Genomic DNA, 13,387 nt, shown 5'->3' on the forward strand with positions numbered 1-13,387 from the left:
GAATGTTAATTTCTCTACCATAAGTCACCTCCAACATCGTTTTAGAGAATTTGGCAGCACGTCCAACCGACCTCACAAGCGCAGACCACGTTTAACCACGCCAACCCAGGAACTCCACATCCGGCTTCTTCACCTGCGGGATCATCTGAGACCAGACAGCTGATGAAACAGGAGTATTTCAGTCTTATAAAGCCCTTTTGTGGGGAAAAATTTATTTTGATTGGCTGGGCCTGGCTCCCAAGTGGGTGGGCCAATGCCCTCCCATGGCTGCGCCCCTGCCCAGTCATGTGAAATCCATAGATTAGAACCTCATATTTCAATTGACTGATTTCCTAATATGAACTTTAACTCAGTAAAATCGTTAATTGTTGCGTTTTATTTTTGTTCAGTATACTACCCTAACAGACAGCTATGCTGTCAAATAATAGGAAACGAGGCCATGTATAGCCGCACCTAGCAAACATGACATACCATAACCTAAGCCCAACAGATAAACAGAAATTACTCTAGCCTTCATTTCGGTGGCTAGTTAGCTGGATGTCTGTATGGCTAGCTAGTGAAAGTGACAGCTGAGGTTGTCTTCGTGAGCACTGCCCACATTTCTGGCGCAACAACTTTTCTTGCCTGACAGATTAGCTAGCTATAGCAAGCAGTTTGGGCCGTTTCCATATGAATTACATCGGTAGAAACAAAACAACCAACTAGTTAGCTGACTATATAGATAAACACTGCAACTTTTTCCATGAGCCAGAGGGCAATCATTCGAGCTCCACCGTTGATGTGCTCGCCTGTACCAACCAAATTATCATGACAGGATTTGCTAATCTGTGAGCTATTCCCTGAATTTCACAACATCAAACCTTGACAACCCCAAACATGTATCTGCTGTTTACTTATTTCACTCATCCTCAACATCGCTTTTCAAAGTGCAAGGACGTGTGCGAATCCGTATCACCAACCAACATGATAGTCTCTTTCACAGTGAAAAGTCATATCTGCTTCGGCGGTCATTTTTGTAATTTAGTTTTAAAACATTAACTCAAATGACCGCGCACCATTTCTGGTTGATGACAACAGCCACGTGAATACGAGAAAAGGTTGTTAGCAAGTTAATTTTGTGATATTGTTAGAAAAACAAGGCTGAACCTGGGTGCTATAGTATTTTAAACGAAGGCCGTTGACTGCCGCTATGGGTTCTAAATTATTTTAACCTTCTCCCTTTCCTCTACATTGATTTGAAGTGGATTTAACAAGTGGCATCAATAAGGAATCCGCTTTCACCAGGTCAGACAGTCATGGAAAGAGCAGGTTTCCCAACATTTTGTACACAGTGTATATATGGTGTAGTGCTGTGCAATTAACCGACATTTCGGCTATTTTTCGTTTAAGCTAATTGACAGACTTCGGTTCAATACATTTTTTTGTTGTTGCCCGAATCGCAGTTTCTCTAAAGATTAAATCGGATCAAGCCGAACTGTGCGATGTTTCCAACAGGCCAATATTCGATTTAGTTTAGTGCTGAAAACGTGGTAATTGTCCATTGCGTGCCCGCCTACTTGTCCAGTCTGTGTGGAACACACGGAGACTGAGAGAAGAGCGGCGATTGACGGGGATAAAAAGCAGTTGCGTCGGTATCTCCACCTGAAAATGCATGATCAAATGGATTTTATAGTTGGTATTCAGCCGTCAAAGGTATGCCTTATTTACTTTGAAGTACTACTAAAATTGTGATTTGTCAGATCGCATAGGCAGCAGCTCAATAGAGATGAGATGATTACTTGGAACGAAGTAAGTCATTTAAATAAAACAAATGTAGTATACGTAACTGAAATATTTTTGTCACTACCATCATGGGACGTTTGTTTCATTCTGTGTTACAGCATTCAACCCACAATGCAGTGCATTTTAATGTAAAACATTTATCGAAAACCATATTTTTTAAATTAAGAGGCAGATTCATTTATATTAAGCCCCACGATCAAGCCATGGTCAATAGATACTGTATAGTGGGGAAAGACGGCGACAAGCAGTTAAGATATAGGCTACCAGGCTTACTCCACTGGCTCTGTATTAAGTTCATAGTCATAACCACGGTTTTGTGTGGCACAATGCAACCTACACAAGATATAGCATATCCACTCACACAGGCAAGCACAAGCCTCTGTGCACTTGTAGTCCCAGTTCAGCCCCTCTAGGGATGTGCAGCTTTCTCTCTCTCTCTCTCTCTCTCTCTCTCTCTCTGCCTCTCTCTCTCTCTCTCTCTCTCTGCCTCTGCCTCTGCCTCTCTCTCTCTGCCTCTCTCTCTCTCTCTCTCTCTCTCTCTCCAGCTGATTGATGAGATGTTTTATTTAATCCATTTTAGAATAAGGCTGTAACGTGGAAAAAGTGAAGTGGTCTGAATACTTTACGAATGCACTGTATCTGTACACAATTATAAGTGTGTGTGTGCATGCTCCCTCATGTCTTCTGCAGGCGTCTGTGTGAGCACCAGTACGGTAACTCCCCGCGGGTGCGTATCAACGGCCATGTGGCGGCCCGCTTCCCCTTCATCCCTCTGCCCCTAGACTACATCCTGCCTGAGCTGCTGAAGAACGCTATGAGGTACCAGAACATTTCACTAATCATTTTAACTGACTTTCTGACAACTCACACACCCCTAAAACATCATACCTTTTCACTTTGACTAGGAAATCAGACTCCACGGTAGCCATTGTAAGACTATAGATAACTAAATCTCTAGTTAGAAAATCTATTTTCTTCAAAGTATTTAGCTGTGTGCTACTGCTCTTGGTGGTGAAATGTTGCCCTGGCACTTATGAGAGTATTGCTAAGCTGTGTGTGTTCAATAAGATAATAATCAGCCTTTCAGTCCAATGAGGAATAGAGGTGGTTCTGTTCTTGGAGCTCCGTCTCAGATGTCGCAATTAGCAGACAGACCATTCACTCTGACTCATGTTCCTCCTTCCTAGAAGGCAGTGTATTTAGGGTGTGTCATAATGTGTCATCTACCAGTGAGTCAGTGTTTTCGCTCCACCCTTGTGTAACCGATGTGAGACCTTTGTGGAGCGATGGGTAACGACGCTTTGTGGGTGACTGTTGTCGATGTGTGCAGAAGGTCCCTGGTTCGCGCCCGGATCGGGGCGAGGGGACGGAATAAAGTTAAACTGTTACATTGATGCTGTTGACCTGGATCACTGGTTGCTGTGGAAAAGGAGTAGGTCGAAAGGGGGGGTGAGTGTAACGGATGTGAAATGGCTAGCTAGTTAGCGGTGGTGCGCGCTAATAGCGTTTCAATCGGTGACGTCACTCGCTTTGAGACCTTGAAGCATCGTTACCCATCGCTCCACAAAAGCCGCGGCCCTTGCAGAGCAAGGGGAACCACTACTTCAAGGTCTCAGAGCAAGTGACGTCACCGATTTGAAAGGCTATTAGCGCGCACCACCGCTAACTAGCTAGCCATTTCACATCGGTTACACTTGTACTTGATTGATGACATAAGGTCACTCATTAGTAAGGAACTCCCCTCACCTGGTTGTCTAGGTCTTAATTGAAAGGACAAACCTGCAGACACTCGGCCCTACGTGGAATGAGTTTGACACCCCTGCTCTAAACAATCCTGCTGACAGATTCTGTCGGGTTACGTTGAAGGACTCCACAGGCTAATGTCGTCACTCCCTGCCCTTGACCTCCCCTCAACCTGTGTCCCCACAGGGCCACCATGGAAAGCCACCTCGACACACCTTACAACTTGCCTGATATCATAGTCACCATTGCTAACAACGACGTGGACTTTGTCATCAGGTGAGTGGGTGACCTTGATTATCTTTACCTCTATCTACTCAAGACTCCTTTAACAAGGTTAAAGAATTACGCAGTTGCTAGCTAATTTGTTCTGAGATATAAACGTTGAGTTATTTTACCTGAAATGCACAAGGTCCCCTACTCCAACAACTAATCCACACCTAAAACGGTCAACCGACTCGTTTCTAGTCATCTCTCCTCCCAGGCTTTTTCTTCTTTGGACTTTATATGGCGATTGGCATCTAACTTTCATAGGTGTATTACAACGACTGACCGACCTCAGTTCATATTTCAATCACCCATGTGGGTATAACCAAGGAGGAGATGGCACGTGGGTATCTGCTTCTATAAACCAATGAGGAGATGGGAGAGGCAGGACTTGCACCGTGTTCAGCGTCACAAATAGAACTGACTACTATTTTAGCGCTTGGCAACGCATACGCTCGTTGGCACACGCGTGCGGTGTGGGTGCAATGATTGAATAACATGTATGTGTACATTTATTTTGCAGCCAACGCAACACGGTCAACATGTTAGGAGTCCCAGACTCTGGGCTTAGCTGTTTGAATGGGAAACCTGACGCCTCAGGGTGAGTTCCTTTAAGCTGCAGGCTTATCATGCCCAGTGTGGTCGCCATGGGAACAGCAGTTCAGGACCACAGTGAACGCACCGTCAGCAGACTTAATCACATGCAGTATTTAAGAATAGTAAATCGATGTTGACACTGAACAAATGTACTGATGCTAAATTGTTTTACCAGCACAGATCAGTGTATTAAGTGCTTTTGTACTCCAGTCATTCCCAAATGCATTTACATAGTGCATTTGTAAAGTATTCAGACCCCTTGACTTTTTCCACATTTGTTTACGTTACAGCCGACACACCATACCCCATAATGACAAAGCAAAAACTGTTTTTTAGAAATGTTTGTCAATGTATACAAAATAAGAAATTGAAACATCACATTTACATAAGTATTCAGACCATTTACTCAGTACTTTGTTGAAGCACCTTTTGGCAGCGACTACAGCCTCGAGTCTTCTTGGATATGATGCTACAAGCTTGGCACACCTGTGTTTGGGGAGTTTCTCCCATTCTTCTCTGCAGATCCTCTAAAGCTCTGTCAGGTTGGATGGGGAGCGTCGCTGCACAGCTATTTTCAGGTCTCTCCAGAGATGTTCGATTGGGTTTAAGTCCGGGCTCTGGCTGGACCACACCAGGACATTCAGAGACTTGTCCAAAACTACTTCTGCATTGTCTTGGCTGTGTGCTTAGGGTCGCTGTCCTGTTGGAAGGTGAACCTTCGCCTCAGTCTGAGTTTCGGGGCGCTCAGGAGCAGGTTTTCATCAAGGATCGCTCTGTACTTTGCTCCGTTTATCTTTCCCTCGATCCTGACTAGTCTCCCAGTCCCTGCCGCTGAAAAACATGCCACCACCATGCTTCCCCGTAGGGATGGTGCCAGTTTTCCTCCAGACATGACACTTGGCATTCAGGCCAAAGAGTTCAATCTTGGTTTCATCAGACCAGAGAATTTTGTTTCTCAATGTCAGTCCTTTAGCCCCAGACCATTATTTCTCCTCCACCAAACTTTACAGTTGGCACTATGTATTGGGGCAGGTAGCGTTCTCCTGGCATCCGCCAAATCCAGATTCGTCCATGAAACTGCCAGATGGTGAAGCGTGATTCATCCCTCTAGAGAACGTGTTTCCACTGCTCCAGAGTCAAATGGCGGGGAGCTTTACACCACTCCAGCCACCGCTTGGCATTGCAAATTAAACCAATTTCATGAAGCTTCCAACGAACAGTTCCTTGTGCTGACATTGCTTCGAGGTAGTTTGGAACTCGGTAGTGAGTGTCGCTTCGGCGACAGAGAGTGCTCTGGAATCGGAGCAGATGGCCAGAGTCATTTTACGAACGCACCCTTAAATGGAAGCTACGAAACCGAAACAACTGGGATAAACTGAATTTGTCTAACTTGTTTGCAGGCAAGAGTGTACAAGGTGATATTGAATATGTCACTGTCACCTTGATTACACATTTTTTTTATCCTGCACCTGTGCACCTACATTGTAAACTTTTATTCATAGGCTTGGTTGTAGCAACCTCATGATGGGTATAGGGGAAAGTAGAGTATCATGTAGTAGCCTAAACGTATCACGGTTACATTGAACTGGGTGAATGGAATATGAATGACAGTCATCCAGTGTGCTGTATAGAAAATAAGGCCAAGCTCATAAATAGTCTTAAACATCTTAAATGTCATCGACCGCCACTGTTGGCCATATAGGGGAATAAGAAACCAAAGGATGATACCTTCATTTAACGAAGTAGTCTTGATGTGGGCTAGTGTTAGGTTTAAGTGACTTCAGTTTGCCAAGCACAGGGATGAAAATATTTGGATCGCCAGAAATGTAATCCTACAGCATATACTGTTAATCGTCTGCCTTCTCTTTCTTTGGTTTCAGTTGTCTTCATTCAAACAAATGTTCAGTATTGTACTGTGGCAGGTATTTTATTTTTAATACCAGCCCCCGTCCTGGCAGGAGGCATTTTGGTAGGCTGTCATTGTAAATAAGAATTTGTTCTTAACTGACTTGCCTTGTTAACATGAATACTATACCTTTTTAAATTTATCTTGTGTAACCCTGGGGTATCCTCCATGTTCGTCAGGATCTCAGACCGTGGTGGCGGCATCCCCCACAGCATCCTGGACAAGGTGACGGACTACCATTACAGCACAGCTGAAGAGAGCAACCAAGACCCTCGCATGAACAACCTTTTCAACACCTTGACCAACAGTGGGCCTCAGTCCGGCCCAATGCACGGGTGAGTTAGGCGGGCCTTATACAATTTCAGTTGGAAAACATTTGCACCAGTTCAGCTATAATGAATGTGAACAAGGTAATTGATACGTGTGATAATCCTGCTCATTGTGTCCTCCTGTCTGTTGATCCCCTTTCTACTACATCGGTTCTTAATCTCATAATGCAGGGTTGAATTGACTGCCAGTGTGCCATGGGGATGCCACGTAAAGTAGAAAAATATCACACACTTCCATTTCACTGAGTCGACTAGGTTTACTTTATCCTATGAATTATTGAGACTTGAAGGGGGATGGATATGGAAGTAAAAAAGGTTGTCTTAACTGTTCTTTTCCATTAAGTAGTCATGGAGATGAAACCTACGAAATATTTCATTTGTGCAAACATCTTATGACTGTGAGGATAATGTTTACGTCTGCATTTAGCAGCCCCAAATTATTTATACACATTTGCTTTCTTTGGAAGGCGGTCCTCGCATGTTGCAAAATAAATCTATCAATTTGTTAATGAGTGCCAGTTTACAAACCTCCATATTATTAACGAATGAGAAACTGTGTGCCCGTCAGATTTGGCTTTGGGCTGCCCACCTCCCGGGCGTATGCTGAGTACCTGGGCGGTTCCCTGTCCATCCAGTCCATGCAGGGCATCGGCACCGACGTCTACCTGCGCCTGCGCCACATCGACGGCAAGGGAGAAAGCTTCCGCGTCTAAGACCACTTGCAGGGAGCACAGATATATTTCCACCAAGGGGCTCAACCATTTCAGTGTAAGCCAGGGCTAGGCTGATATAGGTGACCAGTTGGCTCCTCACAAACTGGCCTCTTAAAGTTTCCTATTTTTGCCTCAACTTTAAATGGCTGCCCAGTTGGCACTTTCACCTCTTTTTGTTTTGCGTTTGTCTACGCTTTTCAGCGTTAAGGGTTTTTGAACTCTTGAGCGTACAGGTCATAAGCAGAGCGTGTTTAGTAGTGTTAGTTTGGTAGAAAGGAAACAAATCTGCCTTAAAGTTAATTTGGTCTGCCTTTAAGTTACTTGTGTTGCATAGCTTCTGCAAATATAAAAAGACTAAAGAACAGAAGAGGTCTCTTTACACACTCCAGTGGCTACTATCTGAGTTTGGATGACGCTACCCTTAAAAATGACTTCTCTTGAATTGACTGTGGTGGACACCACGGAGGATACTGCCAAAACACCAGTCAAAACACACTGCCAAAACAATGATTGTAATTCAATTTGAAGAAAACAAGCAGAAGGAACTGTTGAGTGAACTCTTGGTTCAGCGCCATTTTGTCAAGCTCTTAAGCAAGGTCATGAGCAGAGATGTTCAGTTGCCTTACTGTGTGCGATGCTGGTCCTTATGACGACACGCTAATGTAACTTGTTCAATTTCATCCTTGTAATGCAATTTCACACTCATACCACGTTAGTAAATCTAATAAAACATTTGCATAATACATTTGGGGGGGAGGTTGGAAATGCTCATCACTTGCTGTGTCATTATAATATCTGAACTAAGTTGTTTTTTGCTTTCAATACACTGGAAGAAGAAAGTGTTCAAAATGTCAATATTTCAGAGGTTGCTAACTTCCTTTTGTTTGGCTTGGTGTCGAAGGCATTTTTTACTGAACACATTCCGAGGAAGGGCAAGTTTTCAAACTTTTGAAACCGTATTTTCAGTATGGTGGACATTTTAAGGTGCATGATGAATTATCAGAATATAGAACTGCAGGTATGTGGTCTGGCCTGCTGGCATAAGCGTGCTGGGAATTTGCATGTAAATCCTTCAGTGTATACAAATCAGTGAGGCGCATTTGCAACGTTTCACCTCGATGAATATACCTCTGGTTATTAATAATGTTCTCTGTGATTTAAACGTTTTGGGATGGGGCTAGGTAGAGAAGAATTAGTATCTTTCTAGCATGAGAATTCCTGTCGGATAGACTGCAGTGACCTCATGAAGTATGTGCCCTGTCCAAATCTTCCCCCTGCTGGCAAAAGTGATGAAGTCTGATAAAAAAAACAGCATAATAGTTTGAGTTATGGCTTGTATACAGAACAAAAATATGAATGCAACGTGAAGTTTTGATTTCATGAGCTGAAATAAAATATTCCAAAGATTTTCCAAAAGCTTCTTTCAAATTTTGTGTACAAATTTGTTTACATCCCTGTTGGTGCGTATTTCTCCTTTCCCAAAAGAAACCAGCCAGTGTGGCATATTGAAAAGCATGATTATAACACAGGTGTGCCCTGTGCTATGCACAATAAAAGGCCACTCTAAAATGTGCAGTTTTGTCACACAACACAATGCCACAGATGTCTCAAGTTTTGAGGGAGTGTGCAATTGGCAAGCTGACTGCAGCAATGTCCACCAGAGCTGGTGCCAGAGAATTTAATGTTCATTTCTCTACCATAAGCTGCCTCCAATGTCATTTTAGATTATTTGGCAGTACATCCAACTGGCCTCACAACCACAGACCATGTGTTACCACGCCAGTCAAGGACCTCCACATCCGGCCTGTTCACCTGCAGGATCATCTGAGACCAGCCACCCGGACAGCTGATGAAACTGGAGTATTTCTGTCAGTAATTAAAGCCCTTTTGTGGGGGAAAAACATATTCTGATTCTATTTCAATTGACTGACTTTTGAACTGTAATTTAGTAAAAGCATTGAAATTGTTGGGTTTGATATTTTCAGTATATTAGCAGTAAAACAATTACATTTTATTGTTAGGTATGTCATAATTCCAAAAATAAACTAAGTAGACTCAAGTTGTATACCCCTATCTAGTTGTTTTATGAAAACATGGATTAACATGGTTTTATGGTCTTGAAAACACATGTTTAATTTCCTTCTCCTTTAATACATGTCCAAATGGAGTGGTGGTCTTACTTGCTTTTTGCACTGGCATGGATTACTCTTGGGCATTAAACAGTTTCATGGGTGGAATTGAATGTTTCACTTAATTTTTACCATACATACACTTTTGTGTGTGAGAAAGAGATGATTGGATTGAAAGTGGGACTGACAGGTTGAGTTATTTTACAGTGTAGTCATTTAGGTTGTGTTTAGGAAGGCAGCCCAAATCTGTTCTTTTTCACTAATTGGTCTTTTGTGACCAATCAGACCAGCTATGAAAAAAATCTGATTGGTCAAAAGACCAATTAGGAGAAAGAAATATCAGATTTGGGCTGACTAGGAGGATGTTTCCCAACCCTGGTCCTCAAGTACCTCCAACAGTACACATTTTTATTGTAACCCTGGACAAGCACACCTGATTCAACTAGTCAACTAATCATCAAGCCCTCAATGAGTTGAATGAGGTGTGTTTGTCCAGGGTTACAATGAAAATGTGTACTGTTGGAGGTACTCAAGGACCAGGGTTAGGAAACACTGGCCTAGTCAGCCTCCTGTCGAGAAAACCATTTGAATATAATCAAATTGGCGACAGACAGAGAACCAGAGCCATGCCACAGACTGAAGGTTGAGGCATACTGATTTATCAGAAACTTTAATCCAGAGCAATTTACAGATGTATTTGTCATTCATACATAGATGTAGAAAGGACATGTTAATGTGGATTCTTATTGTCGATTGTGTGAGGATCACAATTTAGGTTATTGAGGTGGTACAAATTATTTTGTATCAAGGTGAATTTCCCAACTCCTTTAAGTAATTGTGTTCATATGGCTCACTTTTGTGTTAGCCATCTCCTCTTGGAATGCAGTTTGATTAAACGTTTGCTACTCCATGTGCTTAAACTACGTCTCCTTTGTCTTGAGCCGACTTCGCTGTCGGCCAAAACGGGGCACCTGGCACATGCCCGGGACGTAGCCCGGTTACAAAACTAATGCAATCAACACTAACCCGCTTCACTCAGAGCATTGATGGTGCGTTTGTAACTAAGTGGGAGGTGGAAATGTACAAGTTAATACCAGTTGGATGCGTTCATGTGCTTTGAACTCATTGAGAAACGCTGATTGGCTAATGGCCAACAAGCTGAAAAACCATAAACTAAGAGTACAGCTATCATTCTTGTAAACAAATGATTGAGTTCAAAAACAATATTAATAGACTGCTTTCTATAAATGTTTTGTTACATTTTAACTGCCTAAAATACTGTTATCGAGGTAATCTCCTTAGTAGGTGACATCCGAGGGCCGCGTGTGGGATAAATTGGAGCTCAGGATGAAAGACAACTTTCCCACTAGTAATTACCAGTTGGAGAGCCATTCAAGTGGATTTTCATGTGGTAAATTCCCACTTGGTTATGAACACAGCATAATAGCACTTCCTTACATTAATTGCATTATAACGGTGACAAACGGTGCCCACAAACTGTTATGGCCTACATAAAGCTGTCCCAACAGCAGTCCCAACACCTTACCACTGCTACACCTGGCTATCAGCGGAGCCTCGCCTGGCAGCAAAACAGTTAATTCAGCTTAATTTACTGCCTTTTAAAAAAACATAGCTGATGTGGCTAACTTGCTTAAACAAAGGTGGTTTCTACTAACAATTGAGATGTACAACTATGGCATAAGGGGACAACGAGCGGATAAGACATTAATGAGTGAGCTAGGACGGACAGTCAACCATTTGTTCAGCACTTTGAAATGTACAGTGACAGAATTCAGAACAAGGGTCGCTCTTAGTATTCTCCCTGTACACCAATTCAGAACCGTAGGCTAATTAAAGGGGATATATAAGACAATGAAAGCTCTTACAATATTCGATGACTACATTTCTCTAAAACAGGCTATAGGCTACATGTGCACCACCAAGTCAGAACAGTAGGCTCAGTTATGAGGGGGAAAGGGACCAAATTATTAGGGTGAGTCACATTGGCTACTAACAGCTTACTACACAACATACACTTAGATTTACTACCCAAGGGGTGTGAATTTTTGATCTCTCCCTGTAGATTTTGCTTTGATGTAATGTCCCCATGAGTGACAGAATGCTGAGCCAATCACAGCGCAACTAGAGAACATTACCAACCCCTACACTCCATATTGTCCGCTGGCTGCCCCACCACCACAGAAAGCACTGAGCTAGGCTGAAACACCTGCATTTTGGAGCTCAAGAAAGCAAAAAAGAGACCATGTTTGAATGTGGCTTTATTAATGATAAAAAATATATATATATTTGTAAACTGATATGTGACATGTTATTCATGTCAAAATAACATGCAAAACATACAACAACAAAAAGACGGGTCACCACTGGTGAAATTTAAGGACGAGGGTGGATCACTGCGGTGAATCTGATAGCATTGACTAGAGATTTGGAGAGCAAAGTAGGAGAGTTTTTCTGCTAAAGTTCTTTGTGATGGAAGTTTGGTTGTGTATCAATGCTAAACAGTATGAGAAAGCGCTCAAATTCAAGCAGGTATGTAAACGTGTGGTTGATAATAGCATGCCGGATCAAACTGGATAGCAGTGGATGAAGGGAGTTATTACATGAGTTCCAGAAATTGTTAACATGAAAGAAATAAAGGACCATTTGAAGGGAGGCTCTCTTATTGAGGCAAAGTGCCTCCCAGGTAACACAAGATGGGAAGAAGGTGGATAGCTTGTCAGTGCTACTAAAGTTTGAGGATCTGGTACTGCCAGAAAAGGTTAGGATTGGGTATATGAGTTACTATGTGTGAGCATATGTTCCAAAACCATTGCATTGCTATAACTGTCAAAGGTTTGTGCAAAGGCAAAAAGAGATGTGCGAAGTGTAGGGGAGAACATGCATATGCCCAGCTGTGCCCTGGACACCACATGTGAATTATTTGCCCCCCCCCCCCCCATCTATCTTCAGAGTTCATACTGTTAGGTGACCTAAACTGGGACATGCTTAACACTCCTGCCGTCCTACAACCTAAGCTAGATGCCCTCAATCTCACACGAATGACCAAGGAACCTACCATGTACAACCCTAAATCTGTAACCATGGGCACCCTCTTAGATATCATCCGGACCAACTTGCCCTCTAAATACACCTCTGCTGTCTTCAACCTCATTCCCTGCGTGTGTAATGGGTCCGCGGTCAAACGACCACCCCTCATCACCGTCAAACGCTCCCTAAAACACTTTAGCGAGCAGGCCTTTCTAATCAACCTGGCCCGGGTATCCTGGAAGGATATTGACCTCATCCCATCAGTAGAGGATTCCTGGTTGCTCTTTTAAAGTGCTTTTCTCACATCTTAAATAAGCATGCCCCATTCAAAAAATTTGGAACTAAGAACAGATATAGCCCTTGGTTCACCACAGACTTGACTGCCCTTGACCAGCACCTGTGACCAGCCCTGTGATATGCAACAATATACTCAGTCAGTTAGGAAAGCAAAGGCTAGCTTTTTCAAACAGAAATTTGCATCCTGTAGCAGTATTTTCAAAAAGTTTTGAGGCACTATAAAGTCCATAGAGAATAAGAGCACCTCCTCCCAGCTGCCCACTGCACTGAGGATAGGAAACATTGTCACCACCGATAAATCTACGATAATCGATCATTTCAATAAGCACCCCCCCCCACGCTTCTCCTTCACCCAAATCCAGACAGCTGATGTTCTGAAAGAGCTGCAAAATCTGTATCCCTACAAATCAGCTGGGCTAGACAATCTGGACCCTCTCTTTCTAAAATGATCTCCCGAAATTGTTGCAACCCCTATTACTAGCCTATTCAATCTCTCTTTCGTATCGTCTGAGATCCCCAAAGATTGGAAAGCTGCCACGGTCAGCCCCCTCTGCAAAGGGGGAGACACTCTAGACCCAA

General features: G+C 43.0%; 1 protein-coding gene across 2 annotated transcripts in view; it reads left to right on the forward strand.

Moving 5' to 3' along the window:
- Positions 1-9,566, forward strand: part of LOC139531603 (branched-chain alpha-ketoacid dehydrogenase kinase-like) — a 30,677-nt gene extending 21,111 nt beyond the window's left edge. The window contains exons 8-11 of one of the 2 annotated variants that reach the window (XM_071328214.1): positions 2,473-2,601; positions 3,712-3,801; positions 6,472-6,627; positions 7,190-8,750. In XM_071328214.1, coding sequence (XP_071184315.1) covers positions 2,473-2,601; positions 3,712-3,801; positions 6,472-6,627; positions 7,190-7,334 — 520 coding nt within the window. In that variant the 3' untranslated portion in view covers positions 7,335-8,750. Of the gene's footprint in view, positions 1-2,472; positions 2,602-3,711; positions 3,802-6,471; positions 6,628-7,189; positions 8,751-9,058 lie in introns of those variants that run through there. The other variant, XM_071328205.1, reaches the window with a different exon arrangement.
- Positions 9,567-13,387: the final 3,821 nt, after the last annotated feature.

Source organism: Salvelinus alpinus, chromosome 1, assembly GCF_045679555.1.
Source record: "Salvelinus alpinus chromosome 1, SLU_Salpinus.1, whole genome shotgun sequence".
NCBI lineage: Eukaryota > Metazoa > Chordata > Actinopteri > Salmoniformes > Salmonidae > Salvelinus > Salvelinus alpinus.